The 26661-nt window shown below is 46.2% G+C and overlaps 2 protein-coding genes across 6 annotated transcripts in view; one reads left to right on the top strand and one right to left on the bottom strand.

The window, feature by feature from the left end:
• LOC144799177 (C-type lectin domain family 18 member A-like) overlaps positions 1-26661 on the bottom strand; it is a 901971-nt gene that overhangs the window by 475877 nt on the left and 399433 nt on the right. The gene's annotated exons all lie outside the window — the stretch shown is intronic.
• LOC144799178 (fibulin-7-like) overlaps positions 1-26661 on the top strand; it is a 231877-nt gene that overhangs the window by 30213 nt on the left and 175003 nt on the right. For both annotated transcript variants that reach the window (XM_078670427.1, XM_078670428.1), the window contains exon 2: positions 22616-22772. In XM_078670427.1, coding sequence (XP_078526553.1) covers positions 22616-22772 — 157 coding nt within the window. The remainder of the gene's footprint in view (positions 1-22615; positions 22773-26661) is intronic.

Below are 26661 nucleotides of genomic sequence, written 5' to 3'. Positions count from 1 at the left end.
CTCACTACTCTGCACTCACTACCCTGCACTCACTACTCTGCACTCACTGCTCTGCACTCACTACTCTGCACTCACTGCTCTGCACTCACTACTCTGCACTCACTACTCACTACTCTGCACTCACTACACACTACTCACTACTCAGCACTCACTACTCACTACTCTGCACTCACTACTCACTACTCTGCACTCACTACTCACTACTCTGCACGCACTACTCACTACTCTGCACTCACTACTCTGCACTCACTACTCTGCACTCACTACTCTGCACTCACTACTCACTACTCTGCACTCACTACTCTGCACTCACTACTCACGACTCTGCACTCACTACTCACGACTCTGCACTCACTACTCACTACTCTGCACTCACTACTCACTACTCTGCACTCACTACTCTGCACTCACTACTCTGCACTCACTACTCACTACTCTGCACTCACTACTTTGCACTCACTACTCACTACTCTGCACTCCCTACTCTGCACTCACTACTATGCACTCACTACTCTGCACTCACTACTCTGCACTCACTACTCTGCACTCACTACTCTGCACTCACTACTCAGCACTCACTACTCAGCACTCACTACTCACTACTCTGCACTCACTACTCTGCACTCACTACTCTGCACTCACTACTCTGCACTCACTACTCACTACTCTGCACTCACTACTCACTACTCTGCACTCATTACTCACTACTCTGCACTCACTACTCACTACTCTGCACTTACTACCCACTACTCACTACTCTGCACTCACTACTCACTACTCTGCACTCACTACTCACTACTCTGCACTCACTACTCACTACTCTGCACTCACTACTCTGCACTCACTACTCTGCACTCACTACTCACTACTCTGCACTCACTACTCATTACTCACTACTCTGCACTCACTACTCATTACTCACTACTCTGCACTCACTACCCTGCACTCACTACTCTGCACTCACTGCTCTGCACTCACTACTCTGCACTCACTGCTCTGCACTCACTACTCTGCACTCACTACTCACTACTCTGCACTCACTACTCTGCACTCACTACTCACTACTCTGCACTCACTACTCACTACTCACTACTCTGCACTCACTACTCTGCACTCACTACTCTGCACTCACTACTCACTACTCTGCACTCACTGCTCTGCACTCACTACTCTGCACTCACTGCTCTGCACTCACTACTCTGCACTCACTACTCACTACTCTGCACTCACTACTCTGCACTCACTACTCACTACTCTGCACTCACTACTCACTACTCACTACTCTGCACTCACTACTTTGCACTCACTACTCTGCACTCACTACTCTGCACTCACTACTTTGCACTCACTACTCTGCACTCACTACTCTGCACTCACTACTCTGCACTCACTACTCACTACTCACTACTCTGCACTCACTACTCTGCACTCACTACTCACTACTCTGCACTCACTACTCTGCACTCACTACTCTGCACTCACTACTCTGCACTCACTACTCTGCACTCACTACTCACTACTCTGCACTCACTACTCTGCACTCACTACTCACTACTCTGCACTCACTACTCACTACTCTGCACTCACTACTCACTACTCTGCACTCACTACTCACTACTCTGCACTTACTACTCACTACTCACAACTCACTACTCTGCACTCACTACTCTGCACTCACTACTCTGCACTCACTACTCTGCACTCACTACCCTGCACTCACTACTCTGCACTCACTGCTCTGCACTCACTACTCTGCACTCACTACTCTGCACTCACTACTCTGCACTAACTACTCTGCACTCACTACTCACTACTCTGCACTCACTACTCTGCACTCACTACTCACTACTCTGCACTCACTACTCACTAGTCTGCCCTCACTACTCTGCACTCACTACTCTGCACTCACTACTCACTACTCTGCACTCACTACTCTGCACTCACTACTCACTACTCTGCACTCACTACTCACTACTCTGCACTCACTACTCACTACTCCGCACTCACTACTCTGCACTCACTACTCTGCACTCACTACTCACTACTCTGCACTCACTACCCTGCACTCACTACTCTGCACTCACTGCTCTGCACTCACTACTCTGCACTCACTACTCTGCACTCACTACTCACTACTCTGCACTCACTACTCACTACTCTGCACTCACTACTCACTACTCTGCACTTACTACTCACTACTCTGCACTCACTACTCTCTACTCTGCACTCACTACTCACTACTCTGCACTCACTACTCTGCACTCACTACTCTGAACTCACTACTCTGCACTCACTACTCACTACTCTGCACTCACTACTCTGCACTCACTACTTTGCACTCACTACTCTACACTCACTACTCTGCACTCACTACTCTGCACTCACTACTCACTACTCTGCACTCGCTACTCTGCACTCACTACTCACTACTCTGCACTCACTACTCATTACTCACTACTCTGCACTCACTACTCTGCACTCACTACTCTGCACTCACTACTCACTACTCTGCACTCACTACTCTGCACTCACTACTCACTACTCTGCACTCACTACTCTGCACTCACTACTCACTACTCTGCACTCACTACTCACTACTCTGCACTCACTACTCACTACTCTGCACTTACTACTCACTACTCACTACTCTGCACTCACTACTCTGCACTCACTACTCACTACTCACTACTCTGCACTCACTGCTCTGCACTCACTGCTCTGCACTCACTGCTCTGCACTCACTACTCACTACTCTGCACTCACTACTCACTACTCTGCACTCACTACTCACTACTCTGCACTCACTACACACTACTCACTACTCTGCACTCACTACTCACTACTCTGCACTCACTACTCACTACTCTGCACTCACTACACACTACTCACTACTCAGCACTCACTACTCACTACTCTGCACTCACTACTCACTACTCTGCACTCACTACTCACTACTCTGCACTCACTACACACTACTCACTACTCAGCACTCACTACTCACTAATCTGCACTCACTACTCACTACTCTGCACTCACTACTCACTACTCTGCACTCACTACACACTACTCAGCACTCACTACTCACTACTCTGCACTCACTGCTCTGCACTCACTGCTCTGCACTCACCGCTCTGCACTCACCGCTCTGCACTCACCACTCTGCACTCACCACTCTGCACTCATCACTCTGCACTCACCACTCTGCACTCACCACTCTGCACTCACCACTCTGCACCACTCTGCACTCACTACTCTGCACTCACTACTCACTACTCTGCACTCACTACACACTACTCACTACTCACTACTCTGCACTCACTACTCACTACTCTGCACTCACTACTCACTACTCTGCACTCACTACACACTACTCACTACTCAGCACTCACTACTCACTACTCTGCACTCACTACTCACTACTCTGCACTCACTACTCACTACTCTGCACGCACTACTCACTACTCTGCACTCACTACTCTGCACTCACTACTCTGCACTCACTACTCTGCACTCACTACTCACTACTCTGCACTCACTACTCACTACTCCACACTCACTACTCTGCACTCACTACTCTGCACTCACTACTCTGCACTCACTACTCACCACTCACTACACACTACTCACTACTCAGCACTCACTACTCACTACTCTGCACTCACTACTATGCACTCACTACTCTGCACTCACTACTCACTACTCTGCACTCACTACTCTGCACTCACTACTCACGACTCTGCACTCACTACTCACGACTCTGCACTCACTACTCACTACTCTGCACTCACTACTCACTACTCTGCACTCACTACTCTGCACTCACTACTCTGCACTCACTACTCACTACTCTGCACTCACTACTTTGCACTCACTACTCTGCACTCCCTACTCTGCACTCACTACTATGCACTCACTACTCTGCACTCACTACTCTGCACTCACTACTCTGCACTCACTACTCTGCACTCACTACTCTGCACTCACTACTCAGCACTCACTACTCACTACTCTGCACTCACTACTCTGCACTCACTACTCTGCACTCACTACTCTGCACTCACTACTCACTACTCTGCACTCACTACTCTGCACTCACTACTCACTACTCTGCACTCACTACTCACTACTCTGCACTCACTACTCACTACTCTGCACTCACTACTCACTACTCTGCACTCACTACTCACTACTCTGCACTCACTACTCACTACTCTGCACTCACTACTCACTACTCACTACTCTGCACTCACTACTCTGCACTCACTACTCTGCACTCACTACTCTGCACTCACTACTCATTACTCACTACTCTGCACTCACTACCCTGCACTCACTACTCTGCACTCACTGCTCTGCACTCACTACTCTGCACTCACTGCTCTGCACTCACTACTCTGCACTCACTACTCACTACTCTGCACTCACTACTCTGCACTCACTACTCACTAGTCTGCACTCACTACTCTGCACTCACTACTCTGCACTCACTACTCTGCACTCACTACTCACTACTCTGCACTCACTACTCACTACTCACTACTCTGCACTCACTACTCACTACTCTGCACTCACTACTCACTACTCTGCACTCACTACTCACTACTCTGCACTTACTACTCACTACTCACTACTCTGCACTCACTACTCACTACTCTGCACTCACTACTCACTACTCTGCACTCACTACTCTGCACTCACTACTCTGCACTCACTACTCACTACTCTGCACTCACTACTCTGCACTCACTACTTTGCACTCACTACTTTGCACTCACTACTCTGCACTCACTACTCTGCACTCACTACTCTGCACTCACTACTCACTACTCTGCACTCACTACTCTGCACTCACTACTCACTACTCTGCACTCACTACTCACTACTCATTACTCACTACTCTGCACTCACTACTCTGCACTCACTACTCTGCACTCACTACTCTGCACTCACTACTCTGCACTCACTACTCACTACTCTGCACTCACTACTCTGCACTCACTACTCACTACTCTGCACTCACTACTCACTACTCTGCACTCACTACTCACTACTCTGCACTCACTACTCACTACTCTGCACTTACTACTCACTACTCACTACTCACAACTCACTACTCTGCACTCACTACTATGCACTCACTACTCTGCACTCACTACTCTGCACTCACTACTCTGCACTCACTACTCACTACTCTGCACTCACTACTCTGCACTCACTACTTTGCACTCACTACTCTGCACTCACTACTCTGCACTCACTACTCACGACTCTGCACTCACTACTCACGACTCTGCACTCACTACTCACTACTCTGCACTCACTACTCACTACTCTGCACTCACTACTCTGCACTCACTACTCTGCACTCACTACTCACTACTCTGCACTCACTACTTTGCACTCACTACTCACTACTCTGCACTCCCTACTCTGCACTCACTACTCTGCACTCATTACTCTGCACTCACTACTCTGCACTCACTACTCTGCACTCACTACTCACTACTCTGCACTCACTACTCTGCACTCACTACTCACTACTCACTACTCTGCACTCACTACTCACTACTCTGCACTCACTACTCACTACTCTGCACTCACTACTCACTACTCTGCACTCACTACTCACTACTCACTACTCTGCACTCACTACTCTGCACTCACTACTCTGCACTCACTACTCTGCACTCACTACTCTACACTCACTACTCTACACTCACTACTCTGCACTCACTACTCTGCACTCACTACTCTGCACTCACTACTCTGCACTCACTACTCTGCACTCACTACTTTGCACTCACTACTCTACACTCACTACTCTGCACTCACTACTCTGCACTCACTACTCACCACTCACTACTCACCACTCACTACTCTGCACTCACTACTCTGCACTCACTACTCTGCACTCACTGCTCTGCACTCACTACTCTGCACTAACTACTCTGCACTCACTACTCACTACTCTGCACTCACTACTCTGCACTCACTACTCACTACTCTGCACTCACTACTCACTAGTCTGCACTCACTACTCTGCACTCACTACTCTGCACTCACTACTCACTACTCTGCACTCACTACTCTGCACTCACTACTCACTACTCTGCACTCACTACTCACTACTCTGCACTCACTACTCACTACTCTGCACTCACTACTCTGCACTCACTACTCACTACTCTGCACTCACTACTCACTACTCACTACTCTGCACTCACTACTCTGCACTCACTACTCTGCACTCACTACTCTACACTCACTACTCTGCACTCACTACTCTGCACTCACTACTCTGCACTCACTACTCTGTACTCACTACTCACTACTCTGCACTCACTACTCTGCACTCACTACTCTGCACTCACTACTCACTACTCTGCACTCACTACTCTGCACTCACTACTCTGCACTCACTACTCTGCACTCACTACTCACTACTCTGCACTCACTACTCACTACTCTGCACTCACTACTCACTACTCTGCACTTACTACTCACTACTCTGCACTCACTACTCACTACTCTGCACTCACTACTCACTACTCACTACTCTGCACTCACTGCTCTGCACTCACTGCTCTGCACTCACTGCTCTGCACTCACTGCTCTGCACTCACTACTCACTACTCTGCACTCACTACTCACTACTCTGCACTCACTACACACTACTCTGCACTCACTACGCACTACTCACTACTCTGCACTCACTACTCACTACTCTGCACTCACTACACACTACTCACTACTCAGCACTCACTACTCACTACTCTGCACTCACTACTCACTACTCTGCACTCACTACACACTACTCACTACTCAGCACTCACTACTCACTAATCTGCACTCACTACTCACTACTCTGCACTCACTACTCACTACTCTGCACTCACTACACACTATTCACTACTCAGCACTCACTACTCACTACTCTGCACTCACTACTCACTACTCTGCACTCACTACACACTACTCACTACTCAGCACTCACTACTCACTACTCACTAATCTGCACTCACTACTCACTACTCTGCACTCACTACTCACTACTCTGCACTCACTACACACTACTCACTACTCAGCACTCACTACTTACTACTCACTACTCACTACTCTGCACTCACTACACACTACTCACTACTCAGCACTCACTACTCACTAATCTGCACTCACTACTCACTACTCTGCACTCACTACTCACTACTCTGCACTCACTACACACTACTCACTACTCAGCACTCACTACTTACTACTCACTACTCACTACTCTGCACTCACTACTCTGCACTCACTGCTCTGCACTCACCGCTCTGCACTCACCACTCTGCACTCACCACTCTGCACTCACCACTCTGCACTCACCACTCTGCACCACTCTGCACTCACTACTCACTACTCTGCACTCACTACTCACTACTCTGCACTCACTACACACTACTCACTACTCACTACTCTGCACTCACTACTCTGCACTCACTACTCACTACTCTGCACTCACTACTCACTACTCTGCACTCACTACTCACTACTCTGCACTCACTACTCACTACTCTGCACTCACTACTCACTACTCACTACTCTGCACTCACTACTCTGCACTCACTACTCTACACTCACTACTCTGCACTCACTACTCTGCACTCACTACTCTGCACTCACTACTCTGCACTCACTACTCTGCACTCACTACTTTGCACTCACTACTCTACACTCACTACTCTGCACTCACTACTCTGCACTCACTACTCACCCCTCACTACTCTGCACTCACTACTCTGCACTCACTACTCTGCACTCACTACTCTGCACTCACTACTCTGCACTCACTGCTCTACACTCACTACTCTGCACTCACTACTCTGCACTCACTACTCTGCACTAACTACTCTGCACTCACTACTCACTACTCTGCACTCACTACTCTGCACTCACTACTCACTACTCTGCACTCACTACTCACTAGTCTGCACTCACTACTCTGCACTCACTACTCTGCACTCACTACTCTGCACTCACTACTCACTACTCTGCGCTCACTACTCTGCACTCACTACTCACTACTCTGCACTCACTACTCACTACTCTGCACTCACTACTCACTACTCTGCACTCACTACTCACTACTCTGCACTCACTACTCACTACTCTGCACTCACTACTCTGCACTCACTACTCTGCACTCACTACTCTGCACTCACTACTCTGCACTCACTACTCTACACTCACTACTCTGCACTCACTACTCTGCACTCACTACTCACTACTCACTACTCTGCACTCACTACTCTGCACTCACTACTCACTACTCTGCACTCACTACTCATTACTCACTACTCTGCACTCACTACTCTGCACTCACTACTCTGCACTCACTACTCACTACTCTGCACTCACTACTCTGCACTCACTACTCTGCACTCACTACTCTGCACTCACTACTCACTACTCTGCACTCACTACTCACTACTCTGCACTTACTACTCACTACTCACTACTCTGCACTCACTACTCACTACTCTGCACTCACTACTCACTACTCACTACTCTGCACTCACTGCTCTGCACTCACTGCTCTGCACTCACTGCTCTGCACTCACTGCTCTGCACTCACTGCTCTGCACTCACTACTCACTACTCTGCACTCACTACTCACTACTCTGCACTCACTACACACTACTCTGCACTCACTACACACTACTCACTACTCTGCACTCACTACTCACTACTCTGCACTCACTACTCACTACTCTGCACACACTACTCACTACTCAGCACTCACTACTCACTACTCTGCACTCACTACTCACTACTCTGCACTCACTACACACTACTCACTACTCAGCACTCACTACTCACTAATCTGCACTCACTACTCACTACTCTGCACTCACTACTCACTACTCTTCACTCACTACACACTACTCACTACTCAGCACTCACTACTTACTACTCACTACTCACTACTCTGCACTCACTACTCTGCACTCACTGCTCTGCACTCACCGCTCTGCACTCACCACTCTGCACTCACCACTCTGCACTCACCACTCTGCACTCACCACTCTGCACCACTCTGCACTCACTACTCTGCACTCACTACTCACTACTCTGCACTCACTACACACTACTCACTACTCTGCACTCACTACTCTGCACTCACTACTCACTACTCTGCACTCACTACACACTACTCACTACTCAGCACTCACTACTCACTACTCTGCACTCACTACTCACTACTCTGCACTCACTACTCACTACTCTGCACGCACTACTCACTACTCTGCACTCACTACTCACTACTCCGCACTCACTACTCTGCACTCACTACTCTGCACTCACTACTCTGCACTCACTACTCACTACTCTGCACTCACTACTCACTACTCCGCACTCACTACTCTGCACTCACTACTCACTACTCTGCACTCACTACTATGCACTCACTACTCTGCACTCACTACTCTGCACTCACTACTCACGACTCTGCACTCACTACTCACGACTCTGCACTCACTACTCACGACTCTGCACTCACTACTCACTACTCTGCACTCACTACTCACTACTCTTAACTCACTACTCTGCACTCACTACTCTGCACTCACTACTCACTACTCTGCACTCACTACTTTGCACTCACTACTCACTACTCACTACTCTGCACTCACTACTCTGCACTCACTACTCACTACTCTGCACTCACTACTCTGCACTCACTACTCTGCACTCACTACTCTGCACTCACTACTCACTACTCTGCACTCACTACTCTGCACTCATTACTCACTACTCTGCACTCACTACTCTGCACTCACTACTCTGCACTCACTACTCACTACTCTGCACTTACTACTCACTACTCTGCACTCACTACTCACTACTCTGCACTCACTACTCTGCACTCACTACTCACTACTCACTACTCTGCACTCTGCACACTCTCTCTGCACACTCTCTCTGCACACTCACTACTCTGCACACTCACTCTGCACTCTGCAAACTCACTCTGCACTCTGCAAACTCACTCTGCACTCTGCAAACTCACTCTGCACTCACACTCTGCACTCATGGAATCTTCCACCACACTTTCTAAAACTCTATAGTCCGAAGCATAATAGGCACAGGACCAAAAGCAGGGTAGACATTTGCTTAAAATAATCTTATTGTATTTATGAGAAGCAAAAGCGAGACTGTGAAATGTGCTGAATATCAGTTTGTTACGAAGGAGGAGTTAGAGAACCAAGAAATAGTAATTTAGAATCCGGGTTAGAAGGAGTAGTAATCACAAGCTGAGGATCAACGGGCGCGAAACAGCGTGGTGGGCGCGCACTAGACGCAGCGTGGGCGTGCACATCAGCTGAAGATCGCCGGAGAAGACACTGAGTCTGCCTGCTGCCATGACTGACCCGCTGCGGAGGGAAAGAGCCCGGTGAGTGGGGGTAGAGGGGGGACGGCAGAGAGGGAGTGGGCAGAGAGGGAGGGAGGGTGTGTGTGTGTGTGTGTGTGTGTGTGCGTGCGTGTGCGTGCGTGTGCCTGTCTGTCTATGTGTGTCTTTCCGTGCCTGCCTGCCTGCCTGGGTGTGTGCGTGTCCACAGACCCTGGTCGGCTCGTGCACCGCTCTGTACTCCCTTGCGAGCTTACTCGGTGACAATAGTTCTCGTTGCCGAGACCTAAAAACTGGTGGGGCGTGAAGGCACTCGACTCACCATAAATGAGGAGCTGGAGCACGACAGGTGCGGAACTTCTCCTTCCCATGAGCAAGAAAAAGAAGGGTTTCCTTCCTGCTCGTGGAATGCAACTCTAACCAACCCTGGAGCTGCTTTCATGCTGTGAAAGCAGGTCCAGGATTGGTGGAAGCAGGCTCACCCAGCGCTCATTTTGAGGCTGGGGGCGGTGCCAGCAGTCCTCAGGCTGTTTCAAAGCCTTTGGATTGTTGGGTCTACAGTGCGCATTTTGGACTAGAAGTCGCAACATGGCCAGCCAAACCGACATGCACACTGTAGACCAGTGCGGTCATCCTGCATTTGCAGGATTCAGTCCAGCTCCCACCCTCGCGCTGCAGGCCTTCACTTGCCATTTTATTTACTTGTGTTTGCCTGCTGTGCTTGCAGCAGGCGGGGCAATGCTCCTTTGCTCCTGAGGGGGAGTTGCCCCTGCCTGCAGATGTATTTCGCCACTGAAGATGAACCTAAAGCGAAAAAGAGGCCATGCTTCTACATCGGGCATGGGAAGGTATCTTCAGTCTTTCCCACATTTCTGGAGGCTGGCTCACTAAACACCTAAGTCAGAACTGTAGCTATCCTCAAAAATACAGAGCACCATTAGCCAACCCAGACTATGACGATTCCTTGAGTGCCAGATCAAGCCAGGTCATGATGAATCTGCTAATGCCTTGCACTCACGGTTCAAAGCGCTACCCGTAAAGCTGCGCAAGGACACTACACAAGGAAACAGTGAACATCCTTGCAAAGTTTATCCAAGAATTCACATCCGCAAAACTGAGACGGCAGATCCTAAGGGAAACAGCAATACCTGGCATACTGACCCTGGCCATGTCTCTCTTTCTAGCTCCAGGGCATCGTACATGGAAGTTGCCAATAAAAGCTGAACCTGACTTGCAAACAATAAAAAGGGCCACACACCCAATATCCACTATATGATGTGCCAAAGCAAGATCCCACAGACACTGTGGGGGAACTTTCCTGCATGCCAGTGAATGCCCTGCCCAAGGAAAGAAGTGTGTGGCCTGCGGAAAATCCAATCATGTTGCAAAAATCTAGCACTCTACCACCAGGCCGCAAAATCCCATCAAAGAAAGCGATCACTGTCATTGCATCTCCTCCGCCTGAATGTTCCAATGAACACATGGATGACAACGACGAGGGGAATGAAGGAATGGTGCTCTTTGTCTATGCCATGCGGAAAAGTATAAACACATGACCAATCTCAGCCAAAATGTCAAGCAAAGCTGGGTTCGGAGCTGGATGCCTTAACTGACAGTATAAACGTGGTGGTGAAACTGAGACCTACAAAAGTTAAGATTTAAAATCAAGGACTTAATTTGTAAAAGAATAATAAGTGCCAGGACCCAAGATATTTCTCAGACAGCCAGTGCAACTTGCATCAACCACTACCGGTGCCAAAAGCTACTGCCACTATTAACAACTACCCATTACTCTCCAACCATTGTGTCAATTTGGATTCCTCTGTGTCATTCAATGCGGTAAAAAATGCAACACACAACATACCTGTAAACACCAGCACAAATTAAGCACGGTTTACGCCTATGGCAATAAAGCACCTCTACCCTTCATGTGGTGTTTTCCCTATTAAGTTATCTTATGATGACCAGTCAATCGTGACAGCAATATATGCTACTCAAGAGTGGTCGGCTAATCTACTAAATAGACAGACGGATGAACAGTGAAAGTTGATACAGCTCACCTACTGCATTCACAATAGTGCCATAGAAACCCTACTGAGAGAGTTTGAGGACATATTCAACGGCACTGGATGCTTGAAAGGCAAGACTGTGAAACTCCACCCTGATTAATCTATTCGACCAGTTGCAGTACGCTACAGATAAGTGGCCTTCCACCTACAGTCCAAGTCTGAAGCAGAACTGTTAAAAAACTTGAAAAATCTGACGTAATAGAACGAGACACTGGACCAACATTGTGGGTTTCATCCATTGTCATCGCCGGAAAACCTCTGGGTCATACACCTTTAGTTGTATGCATATTCATACACCTAAAGGTACGCAAATGCATAGACATACATCTCCTGAGCACAACTAAGAGAGAACACCATCCCACTCCAGCAGTGGATGATCTTTTGGCCGAAGTCAAAGGATCTTGCTGGTTCTTAAAGATCGATCTCAGTTCGGAACACCACCCACATCTTTTAGAGCTACAGTTTAGGTATATCACCATTTTCTTTCCACCAATGCCATTGTCATACAAATAACTCAACTTTAGTAGGTCTAGTATGAACAAAACATTATATGAGTTGTACAAACTGGATGTGTTAAGCATTTGTAGTACACACTCCGGCAAGAAATTATGTCACACACTAAAAGACTGAATCCAGACCAATTGTTTGTATAAAAAGTTATTTTGTTGTTTTATTTCTAGAACCAAGGTTTACTTAGTAGCAGGTAAGTGATACTTTCCATAGTGTTACTTTTCAAAAGACAGTGAACACTGGTTTTGTAGCAACATTCCAATTACTTTTGCAGTTGAGAAAATGAGTTGTAAGCTGTTCAAAAACACTTGAAGCTACCTCTAGATAACTTTTAGATTACTTTGCAATAACTTTTCAAATTTGGCATTAAACAAACTCATAACATAGTCTAAGCAACACAGGACATTAGGAAACAGGTTGACTCTTTTTAAGGCACTAACGGCCACATGCATCATTCTAGGATTTTGCATTTCTCTAAATTGCGAAAATTAAGGAATCGCAATTTAGGAATTGCAAAATCCTATGCATCAACAAATCCGAAATTTTTTGGGGATTTCTTAATTTTCGGATTTTGCGATTCCTTAATTGCGAATCGCAATTAAGGAATGGCATTACATTGATTCTTATGGGCCAGGAATCAATGCCGTTTTGCATTTTTTTTTAGGATTCGCAATTTGTTGATGCATTGCAAGGGTGCTGAGGTGGGGTCCAAAGGACCCCCCCTGCACCCTTGAAATGTTTTTTTAAGTGCAAGTTTCACACACACATGTCCAAAGGATATGTGTATGTGTAACATGACACTTTACAAAATGCTTTTTTGAGCTTTTTTGGAGGATTTCGCAAATTAACACGAGGGTCAACCTCGTGTTAATTTGCACCTCCTATTTGAAAATTCGCATTTTTAAAAAAAATCATGCATTGCATTTAAGGAATCGCACAAATGCGATTCCTTAAATGCAATCGCATTTTTAGGAATTCCCAAAAATTGCGGTTTTTGGAAAAATGTTTCATGCATACCAAAAAATGATTTTGGAATCGCAAACGGGCGAATTTTCCGATTTGCACCGTTTGCGACTCCAAAATCGTTAGATGCATGTGGCCGTAAGTTACTTTGGTTTGCAGTACAAGACAGCTCATCACTTAGTGCATTTTTCATAGAAAAACCCACCATACAATCCTATGGAGGAAAATGAAGTCAGCACTTGCAGGTAAGTAAAATGGTTTACATCAAATATCTTTTGGGTGCTGAACCAGGGTTCAGCAAGGTTCGGTTCTGCACTGGGCCTGCACCGCCAGCGGTACTAGGGCCGCCGGTTACAAAGTGCAAAATTAGGTACAGGGGCCAATTCTAGCCAATGGGGCTAAGGGCACCGCATATTGAGGCTGCTCACAGGCAGGCAAATTGGGCTAGGAAGCAGATCTCTTGAGGTTTAGGTGAGGGCAAAGGGGGACCCACGGCAGCATCAAAACTGCACCACCAGGGGCATGGAGCGGCCAGGTGCAGCGTGCGTACACTGCATCGGGTGCCCAATGCTTTTCAATGGAGATACTCAAAATCAGTTTCAGGCTGCAGGTATCTGTCAGGAAGCCAGACAAGGGAAACCAACAGCCAGGTAAGTAACTTTGGATGCGGGGATGTCAGGAGACCTTTGGAACTGGTCGGTAGGTACCAGGGCCAGAGGCGTGTGTTTAGACATCGGATTTCTCTTTACCAAGCACGTTACAGTGAAGTGGGTCTCTGTGTTGAGGCTGCAGGTGTCGACACGGGCTTGGAGGAGACACCCCTCACTGGATTCGGACTCAGAACAGCTGGTGAACATCTACTGGATTGAAGGGCCTCCTGGACTCAGGTCATGGGAGCCGGGTGCAGAAGTAGGTCCGGGAGGTGAGACTTTCATGGTTCCAAAGGGCCTGGAAGTCTTTGTCTTGGTTTCTTTAGTGGACAAAACCGCTGTTCTTTGGAGTCTTGGAGTCTTAGTAGAAGTGGGTCAGTCCTCTCAAGGTTTGTGAGAGTCCCTGCATTGCGCTCCCCATCTAGACTTGCTGGCATCGGACTCTACGATAATATCCAGGTTGGAACCGAAAATGGCCCTGTCATTCCATGCCTCCATATGTGCCAGACACCACCTCATTTTGTCCTTGATGTCCTCCATTAAAGGAATCAGCTTCAAATACGGGAGGTCCCTGCGAAGGTGGAAGGCCTTGAGCCATTGAAGGGCCCTGTAATGCAACGGTCATAAGTAGCTTGCATGTATGAGGATAACACAATACCTACCACTCGGGGAATCTGATGCAACAAAGTTGTTGGCCTGGACAAAGTCTTTCCAGTTCTCTCCAAATCTTTACTATATACCTAAAGGAAGATTTAGAGTCTTTTCTGATGAGTTGATGACGAATCTGTGTAAAGTTGTCTCTTTGGACAGAGTCAAGAGGGACTTCTTCTTGTTGATGGCAAAACCCAAGCCTTCCAGCAGGTGAATTGTCATTTGTAAATGTTCCCTCAGTCTATTGGGGCATTGATCCTGCAGCAGGAGGTTGTCCAGGTAGATTATTTGAAGAAAGCCCTGAGCTCAGAGGTACTCCATCTCCGGCTTCAACATCTTGGTGAAGCACCAGGGCGCAAAGTAGGGACCGAAAGGCAGGGTCTTGAACTTGACCACTTGCCCTCTCCATTGGAACTGCAGGATCCTGCGGTGGAGTGCAAAAACATTAACAGTCAGGAATGTGTCTTTGAAATCCAAACACACCATCCAATTGTCCAGCTGCAACAGATCTAGCAAGAGATGGATACCTTCCATCTTGAAATGACCACCCGCCCATTGAACTCCTTGCGGTTCATCAAGGGTCGCTGAACACCATCCCACTTTTCCACCAAAAAGATGTTGCTGAGGAAATCCCGCGGACGGAGAGGCGAGGAGGCAATTGAGTTTTTCTGTAGTAAATACTCCACTTCTTTTCTTTTTAATATATGTTTATTGTTTTTATACATAACAGAGTATACATGAATAACAACCTATCATTTTTATCGGGGGCGCTCAGCACATCATTGATTCTTATATTGAGTTGAGGTTGGGCGGAGTCTGGAACGATTATGATGACTAAATTACAGATAATATCATGGAACGTTAATGGCTTGAGACCCAAACCCAGAGCTAGAACTCTTTTGCAGTATCTTCGCGACTCAGACGCTCAGGTCATCATCCTCCAAGAGACACATTTGGTTCAGGTTGAAATCGATGCATTGGTTAAGGTCAACAAATGGATTGACTTTGCGATCTCTACTTCTCAGTCCTTGACCTCTAGAGGTGTATCGCTTATTTTTAAGAAACATCTTAAGGCTAAGCTCCTGGACTCAAAAGTGGACCCAGATGGTAGATGGGCTATTGCTTCTCTTTCTATTTTGGGTTTTCAACTGACTATAGTGGGGTAATATGGGCCTAATCAAGATGATCCATCTATCTTGATAACCATATTTTCCCATCTCTTGTTCTTCCCTGAGCCTGTAATATTTGCTGGGGACTTTACTATTGTTTTAGACCCCATTTTGGATAAAACTCACAATAATAGATCCAAAGTCGCGTCGAAGTCAAGATCCTTTCTTTTAAATGCAATGAAGCAATATGGGTATGTGGATATCTGGAGGCTATGGGCAGGCCAACAGCAGGACATCTCTTTCAGGAATCATAAGTACCACCACCAATCGAGAATAGAATTCATATTAATTAACCAGAGATTGGTAGACGCTGTGAAGACCATTAAATACCTCCCCCTACACTTATCAGACAACTCGGCTGTGCTATTGGAACTTACGACCCCTTTAACAGCGCCGGTAAGGATCTGGTCTTTTGATCGTTCACTACTCTCTCCCTCTGAAGATGTACTATTCTTAAAGACTGAGGTAGTGCTTTTCTTGAAGATAAATGTAGGTTCTGCTAGTATAAGAGTTGTCTGGGACTCTCTTAAGGCGTTTTTGAGAGGCCTAATTACAGCTAAAGTTGCCTATAGAAGAAAAGAGTATAGAGAGGCCGTGGCCTCGGTGGAGGCGAATATAACCATGGTCCAGCTTGAGATTGACTCTAATACTATCTCCACGGATGATGTTTTGATACCTCTGCATGAAAAACTACTCTCCTTAAAGGGTCAACTAGCCTCAACTCTTAACCAGAGATTACAAGAAAGATGGGAGGCCAGTAAGATTGCGCACTTCCAGTATGGGGAGGGGGCTGGGAAGTTACTGGCACGGAAGGCCAAAACGGATCAGGTCCGTAACAACATTGACCTGATCAAAGTTAATGATGTCCCTCTATCTGTGGATGTTGATATCAGAACAGCCTTTAGAGAATACTTTCAAGCCATCTACCGGGAGGACAAAATATTAGATCCTGTTACCATCAAAGATTGGCTTGGTAAAATCTCCCTCCCATCTCTTTCTGTTAACCAGAGTGAGAAGCTAGAGAGTGAAATCTCGGAAGACGAAGTGAAGAGAGCCATTCAGAATGCCAAGAAAGGGAAGGCATCTGGGCCAGATGACCTACCTGCAGAAATCTATAGAACTTTGGAGCAAGAGCTTGTCCCTGTTTTTGGCAATCCTGTTTAACCAGATCCTTCTGGATGGGGTGCCTCCTCCAGTGTCATGGGATAATGCTTCCATTACTGTAATATTAAAACCTGGGAAGCCATCAACGGCATGCGGTTCGTACAGACCAATCTCGATTCTAAATGGGGATTACAAGATATTCCCATCCATTCTTGCAAATAGACTAGCCTTAGTGGCACCCTCCATTTTACATCCGGATCAGAAGGGGTTCGTCAAGGGGCGACAGCTCTTCAAATTAAGCATCGACTTAATAGGAGCTATAGATCTGGCAGTTTTGGAATCTCTCCCACTGGCGGCTCTTACGTTGGATGCCACTAAGGCCTTCGACAGGGTCAACTGGTTGTACCTGTCGGAGGCCTTGGCAAAGTTCAACGTGGGAGGAGGATTCCGTCGAGCAATCGGTCTTCTTTACCAGAATCCCAGGGCCTGCGTTCTGGTCAATGGGGTATTGTCGGACCCCATTGACATCTCGTGGGGGACTCGGCAGGGCTGGCCACTCTCTCCACTCTTTTTCGATCTATATGCTGAACCATTTGCCCAGAGTTTGAGGGATAGTGTTGACATCAAAGGGTTCGTATGTAGGGGTTGGGAGAGAAAGGTGGCCCTATATGCGGACGACATCCTCATCTTCACGTCCGCACCCCATTTGGCCCTTCCTGCAATATTTAAACTGGCATCGGAATTTGGGGAGGTGTCCGGCTACGAGATTAATACATTAAAAACTGAGATGATGACCTGGAACATCGAGTTCATTTAGTTCTGGCGTTCGGCCGGGTAAGGGGATGAGGTATCTAGGCCTTGATGTTGTTGGGGATATAGATCAGATCGCCACTAACAATTTCTCGAAAGTGGCTAAGGAATGTCGTAAGTTGCTCCAAAATTGGGCTCATCTCCCGTTGTCTTTACTGGGTAGGATTAATCTTGTTAAGATGTCCATTCTACCAAAGATTACCTTTTTATTTAACATTATCCCTTTATATTTTGAACCTTCTCTTATTAAAAAATTACAGGCCGACATCAACACCTTTATTTAGAATAAACACCTTCCAAGAATTTCGTGGAAGAAAATTAGGAGACGTAGGGATAAGGGTGGGCTTGCAACCCCTGACCTGCAGATCAACGCTGGGGCCTTCCAGCTATCTCATGCTAGGATGTTATTAAAGAATCCATCTGACCATGGAGTTGGTTATATTTATTCTACATTGTTGATGGCAGAGGGGGTGAGCCAGTCAAGTTTCCTCTTTAAATTTGGAGATCCCAAGTTTTTAAAAAAAGTCAAACTGAAAATCTTACGGGGTATGGCAAGAATTTGGGCCCAGCTAACAAAAGTAATTAAAATATGGTACTATGTTAGTTGAACTCCTCTGTGGGGCCTTCCCGATAGTCCGGCTTGGCTGGGAGATGTACTTGCTCAATCTATTAGAGATGCTGGACTTCTGGTATGGGGAGAATTATTCGTTGATGTTGTTCTGTTACCCTGGGAGTGCTTAAGAAACAAAATTGGTCCGAACTTTGCCAGACTTAAATACTTGCAAATATCCAGTTGGTCTAGATCATATAACGCTTTACCATCTCGAGGAACTAAATTTCCCTTGGGTACACATAGTAACCTTATCACCCTTCTAGTTGACAAGCCTCCCACTAAAAAGGAAATTTCATCTTGGTATAATCTAATTCTGGAAGAAGTGGATGGCGAATTTCTGCTACCGGATCAGCTTTGGTCACCACATCTAAATAACCCCAACCTGCAAGACCTTTGGATTACATCATGTGGTATGATGTGGGATATAGTCAAGCCGGCATGGTTACGTAGAAACCACATCTTTACTATTCACCGAGCTTACTATTCGCCCTTGCGACTTTCTAAATTTAATCAGGGAAACAGGGTGGCATGTGCGAGATGCGGTCTCTTAGCCGCAGCTGACACCCACATGTTCTTCGAGTGCCCTCATCTTTCCCTGTTTTGGGAAGCCAAAAGTAAGACCCTTTCAACATCAGTCAGCACCAATATTGTTCTTGACCTTACCTCGGTAATTTTTGGCATTGTAGAAAGGGTTCCACATCGGCAAGGAAGCTGATTTTTTATTCTATCCTGCTTGCTAGGAGGGAGATATGTAAGAAATGGAAAGACTCTCTACCTCCCTCAATTAATGACTGGTACACCTCGGCCCTACAGGTCTCCAGGTTAGATTTGGCCAGAGCTGGGAACAGTGACAAAAGATCTTTCTGGCATCTCCTGAAGTGGGATCATTGAGAAGCTGTTTTTTTTTCCCCCAGGTCCAATGATTGAGCCATCATTCCCATCTTTGGCTATAGCCGAATTTTGATGCTTTATCAGCATCTTGGCTGCATTCCTAAGACCTCCATATGGTTTTCTGTCTTGGCGATCAATGCTGGTCTATGCACTAGTGCTGAGGGATGAACGCCCCGTTCCATTTCTACACCCCCCCCAGTCGAAAGAACTGAGGCAGGATGTTGCTTGTATACCGATAGGTTGCACAATCAAAACCTAGGTGGTATATGAGGAAAAAAAAAATGAATAACAACCTATCAAAACAAGCCCCATGACCACCGCGATTACCCAAAACCGGGGTACACCAAAATTGTAGATTAATGTTCTCCTCTTCATTGCCCGCTTCCAGTTTCTTCCTTCCTGTGTCCCTGGCTCTCGCACATGCCAAGACTACTTGATTGTACGACCCCCACTCTCATAGCCTGTTATAGACATACAGTAGCCACCTCGTCCAAGCGCTCAATCAGCCTCCGCCACCCAACCACCCCAGATTTTATCAAATTTCTTTTGGCAGCCCCATCCCTTGTAAGCTTCCCGTACCATACGTTTATAATGCTCCATTCCTAACTCCTAGTCTTGGTGCCTGGGGGTACTCTGGAACCCCACCTCTGAGCAATGTCTCATTTCGCCACCATGCACCTCAGATTTACTCGAATTTTCTGATATCGGGATAGATCCGTAGGTCCCCATATACCCAAGAGTACCAGCCGAGGATGTAACTCCATGGGCAGCCCCTTTGCCTTCTCCAGAGATAAATCCGCCCCTTCTTGCTCTATCAAGGTAGCTTGATTCCCTGAAAAAAAAAACAACGGACGTGGATGAGAGCGCTGTACTACGGAGCCGTCGATGTAAAGACCCTGAATTGTCTGCAGGACACACAAGTATCAGGTTAGTACCTCTCAGTTGTGTAGAAAAAACGCCAAACTATCTAACACACTTTTTGTGGGAAAAAGGGCAAACACTCACCTGACTGGGACCCGTGCAATTGCCCTCTGCAAGAGCCTCTTGCGTTGCAACCTCTCTGGCCTCTACTGGAGGGGGGGAATTCCCCAGAGTGGGGCTGGTCCTGCCACTGCTAGTTTTGGTAGCCTTGAGGAGGGCCTTGAGTGTACAAGTAGCCAGCCAAGAAACCCCTGCCACGGCTGGCCTGTCAAAAATTTGGGGATGAAAGATCTTCACGGAAGCCTGCGCCTAGTCGTGATGTAAATGTGGAAACTAATTTCCCCAGCTCTTTTATAAAGGGCTCCCCGAACATCCCACTTGGGCCACTGCACCCTCTTCCGTGGACTGTCAAATTCCCCAACTTGTAGTCCACTTTAATTAATAGAGAGTGGCACCTCTCAGTGAACAGCACACAGTTGGCATTGCCAAGAAATATCCCTGCGCATTGTGCCGACCCGGAAAGGAGCTCCTGGGAGACTGGATTGCCTGAGGATTTGGCCTCTTCCGCCAATTCTAGGATTTGTGTTAGGGGGCCAATGATGGTCAGGAGTTTGTCCATGACCCGTCTATACCCTTCTTACGGTCATATACATTTTACCAGAAACGTAGCCCTTCTATTGTCTATGTCCAGCATGAGGGCAACAAGGGCACAGGCACCAAGCTCTGAGGCATGCTCTCAGCTCTTTCTCTAAATAAAGGCTTCCTGAGGCGATTCACCACATACTTGGCCACTCTGGTTAAGGGGAACCTGTCCGCAGAGCGGGATGGACCAGATAATCAGGATCCAACCTATCTGAGGGGTCCCCCAATCCCAGGGCCTCGTGTGAGGGCATGGAGGGGGTAGCGACAGGGGATGGACACCAGGGCCTAGAGGGGCCGCCTCCTCATTCAAATCCCTGTGGAAATCGTTGTCGTCCCCGTCTGGTAAGGAGGTGACAAAGGACAACTCATCTGGAGGGGAGCCAAGGCCAGTTAATTTTTGGACGTGCTTAAATTTGCCGATGTTTAGACATCTGCAAAAAAGAGCAGAAGTGGGTCAAGCCCTGGGGCCTACACACTCTATGCACTATACAAGGGTTTACACACCACGTTGGACTTATAGCAAGCATTCCTCCCATCACCTTTTGAGAGTTTGACCCATACGCAACTGCAATAAAAACATAATGTACATTAGTTTACAGGGAAGTTACCCTCTCCCACATATTATGAATTTAAAAAATATACAACTATTCAAAAGAGCAGGAAGACTGAGTTCTTTCAAGTACCTAAAACCGGACACACATTCACTGTTGGGCTTCATGCCACCTTAAGCTTGCATGATACCAAAATCACTTGCTGACACACATTTGACTTTTTGTCGCACCGTTAATAACAGCTGGTAATATTATTCGAGTTTCAAAATACTAAGGGCAAAAGGGTGAACATTTCAATGACCATGAAGGTATTTGAAAATATCACATGAATTTTTACACAGAGATTTTAGTGAGAGCTTAGCTAACTGAGCTACCTTGGAGACGTTAAGATACTGTTCTTATGTTTGTTGTAATACCTTTAGTATTTTAGCCACTGCACAATGTTTAATGCCTTTTTCAATGGCATTATGTACATACCAGTTTATGAAGTATGTGTTAAATCAGTTATGTGTCAATATATTAGCTTTGCAGTTCCTTAAACTGTGTCTTTGCGGATTATTGACTCATCATTGAGGACAAAGTTATGTGCTATGCTTCTGCTGTGTGATATGTTCCTAAACTGCACATATGATGTCATACACAGAAACTATTTATAGCCTTTTAATATTCTTTTATGTCTAGGGTTGTGTGACTAAACATCAAGTGATGAGTGCTGTACGGCAGATGCAGAAAGTGCTGTCCACTCAAGAGGCCTCCTATCTTCAGGGTGTGCGAAACATGAAGAAACAGTTGACCATGCTGCAAAGTGAACTCCAGAAGCAGGCTTCCAAGAGCAACGGTAACGTTGTTGTTTGATTCACCACAAATAGGATGTGATATATGATCCCTTCCTTACTCAATATATGATCACCTTCTCAGTCCAGCACAAAACCATGCCACAAACAAACTGATGATTCCACTCATAGCCTACCTATTGGGCATTCAATGGACAACCTAAAGTCTTTTTCCACAGACCAGCACATAACCATCCACTAGACTATCCAACATGTTCTCCTAGAACCCAAAACACAGTCATCCCACTTAAAAAAATCCAACCTTCTGCAGGCCTGCACCCCACAATCCTGTACAGCATCTGAGGAGTTCTCCTACAATATCAAACAGTCATCCACCAGAGAACTTGGGCCTTCTCCTACCACGCTGACAGCTGTGTTATGTTATATCCACTTAGTATAGGGCAACAAATCACACCCAAAAGGTGTATCTCGGTGCTTGGTCTACATATAACTCATCTAACAACTAAAACAGCTAGGTTTTTGACAGTCACCCACCAGAGAATCCTAGGCCTTTCCTTCAAAACCTTGCATATGATCTTCCTTCCAGAAACCCAAGATCATCTTGTTTTCGCAATATAGGATTTGAATATTCAGCAAAGAACCCTACGCCTTTTCTTTGGGTCCTGTACACAATCTACCAATCATTAATTATCCTAAGGATTTTCATGCAACTCCAAACACAAGTGGTTTCAAGAAATCCATGGCGCACTTCACAAGACTTGTACACTAGTCATACATCAACATACCACCTACATCCAACAAAACCCTTTTAGGACATAACTGCTATTACATGAATCACATTATAATGGTTCCTCAATATACGCAATATAGAAACATTGAACAGAACACACTAAATGAAAAACCTCTTCTACTTTCAACATCCAACAAAGCAAAGGTTTATGATGTCATCAGCTGTCATTTTCCTCCAAGCAGAACTTTCTATCATGATACACCACAGACAAACATCCAAAAGAAAAAAACATTGGCATTAGACAGAACTACTAACATATACACAACACAACATAGTTATGTTATGCGGATTTGTATAGCGCAGTTTATCGCCCAGTAGAGTAACCGGGCGCTGGAGCAGGTGTGCAAGCATCAGTCTGAGGTTGAAATTAGTCAAAGTGCCAGGTCTTCAGATTCTTGCCAAATTCAAGGAGCAAGGAGGACCTGATGTAAAGGGGGAGGTCATTCCAGGTAATCTTTTTAGGTGGTGCATACTTCAAACGCTGAAGATTAATTTAAGTAGCAAAATACCCAAGTACATGTTCCAACAAGTTATTAGCCCCCATTGCAGATCACTGACCTGGAAGTCACAAGTTTCAAAGACAAAGATTGTGATACCACTCAGACAAAGGAGCAGAGAACTTTTTACAGGTGGGTACCGTGAGTAAGGTCAAACTGCAGGCAGCGTAACCATTTACATGAACGAATACTTTTTGAAAACTGATCAGTAGTTTACTATAAATGAAGAGTGAAAAAAGTGAAATGTGCAAGGACTACGTATACCCCAATACTTCAAAGCGTTTCTGAAAGCCCACCAGTTGAAAGTTCTGTGCTGCTTTGTCTGAGCGCCAGCACAGTTTTTGTTTATATTTTTTAAACATACAACAGAATATATAAAGTAGAACATCTCACAAACATACATCACAAAAACATAGGACAAACTTAAATACCATACCGAAATCAATACAGCTCAAACATGCCCCATACCAAGCAACAACACACTATACTTCCTCTGTGTGGCATTAGTGATACGTACATGGGTACAAATAGGTAAAGTAGTTGGTAAAGTTTTCTGGCATCATAACTCAAACACCAAATCATACAACAACAGTTTAATGGATTAGACATTACCACTAAATAGGCATACCAGAACACAATGTCAGTAACACTGCATAACACAAAGATTCATACTTAAATCTAAAATGGAAATTTGGAACTGTGTGGTAAGTTACCTGCGAACTGCCAAAAGCATCACGAGGCCTAAAAAAAGATTACTACACACTTTTCAAATGACAAAAACATGATATTAAATAATCTTTAAGGCCTCTCCACACAGTCCAGCTCACTAAGCAATGAGAGATTTATATTCCTTTAGCCTTTCTAACAGCCAGTACACACTGGTGAAAGGGAAACTGCAAGCCTCTCCACAATCGTGCAAAGAAAGTTCCTCCCATGCCAACACAGAGCAGCCACTCACTGATCTTTTGGTGTTTCCTCACATCCCTAGAAACACATTCTTAGCAAAGATTGAGCCATGTCTTATGGCAGCCAAACACAACGGTCAGAATCCAGTCCCTAGGGAATCTCATCAGACACCAACACATGCCAGCCAAAAAGAGATCTGTGGATCTTGTCTTCGTCCAATCAGAACAGGTCCCCTATCACTGTCTAACACAAAACAGTCATACATAGATGTCAATACCCACCACAACACAAACCACAAAGATGCAATCAAACAGAAAACAATCAGATAGAATTCAAGCGAACAACAAAAAAGACAAGGCAGCTCATGTCTCTCAGCACAAATCAAGTGAGCAACAGATACGGACCCTACAGCGCGCTTGAGGGTCAATGGACCGACGTCGGGTGCATTTAGGATACAACGTGGTACATGGCAAGGGTGCCCGCTGTTGCCTCTATTATTTGCTGTGGTGTTAGAACCATTGGCATGCATCTTAAGACAGCGGTATGCACAGGCAGCACTGCGCTTTTATCAGCGACCTCTAGCAGTTTTCATGTACGCAGATGACATGGTGCTCTACGTTCGTGACCCCAAAACCTATTTAGAACAACTTATCAGAGAATATATACGGTTTGAATGGTATTTGGGGCTAGGTATAAACTGGGCTAAATCAATTGTCCTACCCCTGACCAGTAATACGCAACGGATAGAGTTTGGTTATCCGCTGGAATGGAGCACAGACCCGGTAAAATACCTGGGGATATGGATTCACAGGGACTCACAGGTGGTTGTCCAAACTAATTATGGGAGAGCCGTCCCACAGCTGGAAGACCAAGTGGCTCTATGGATAAAACTGCCACTGTCACTTGCTGACAGGATAGCACTCAATAAAATGATTGTACTCCCAAAGTTTTTATATTTATTTATGAATATTCCTGTTCGTCTAACGCAACATTTCTTTGCTACGCTTCGCTCCTTACAGATTACACTCTCATGGGGAGGGAAAAAAACGAGAGTAAAATGGGAAGTATTAACGCTCTCCTATGACGTAGGTGGATTCACCGCTCCAGATTTATAGCTGTACTATCTCTGCGCGCAGGCGCATTATGACTATTACTGGCAACAGGCCCGGCTTACATTCCTCAAGTTGCGGTAGAGGCAGGTGCCGTGAATCCGATACCGCTTAAAGCTATGATTGTAAACACGCATTCCATATTTGAAAAGGGAGAGATAGATACGGTGCAATGCACAGCCAGCGCATGGCAAGAACTTGGGAGACGAGCACACAAATTGCGGCTATGCGCACCAAATATGCCACTCTTGCACCATCCCGCAGTTTCAAAGCCGGGGAAACTCGTGCGCTTAAAGTCCTTAATGAGGTAGGAATGCTCATGATGGGTGATGTGTTTCCAGAGGGAAAATTTGTAGAGGTCTCAGTGTTCATTGAGGATGGAAAAATGCTGCAATGCGGATATTCATATACACCAGATTGCGATCCGCTTTTCGCACACTGTACCCACAATACCCTATGGGCATTGCAGCTCATCTACACAACTCCATGGAGATCACAGCTTTTCACACAATTATATCGCGCCTCACAGAAAGATGGGGCAGCCACAGGGGGTTGGGAGTCACTGAACAAGTGGAATGCGACTCTCTCTGAACCACTCTCTGAAGAGGTTTGGAGGGAGTGCTGCATTTGG

Source organism: Lissotriton helveticus, chromosome 12, assembly GCF_964261635.1.
Source record: "Lissotriton helveticus chromosome 12, aLisHel1.1, whole genome shotgun sequence".
NCBI lineage: Eukaryota > Metazoa > Chordata > Amphibia > Caudata > Salamandridae > Lissotriton > Lissotriton helveticus.
Note: the sequence above shows the minus strand (reverse complement) of the source record. Positions and strands in the feature narration are given on the sequence as shown.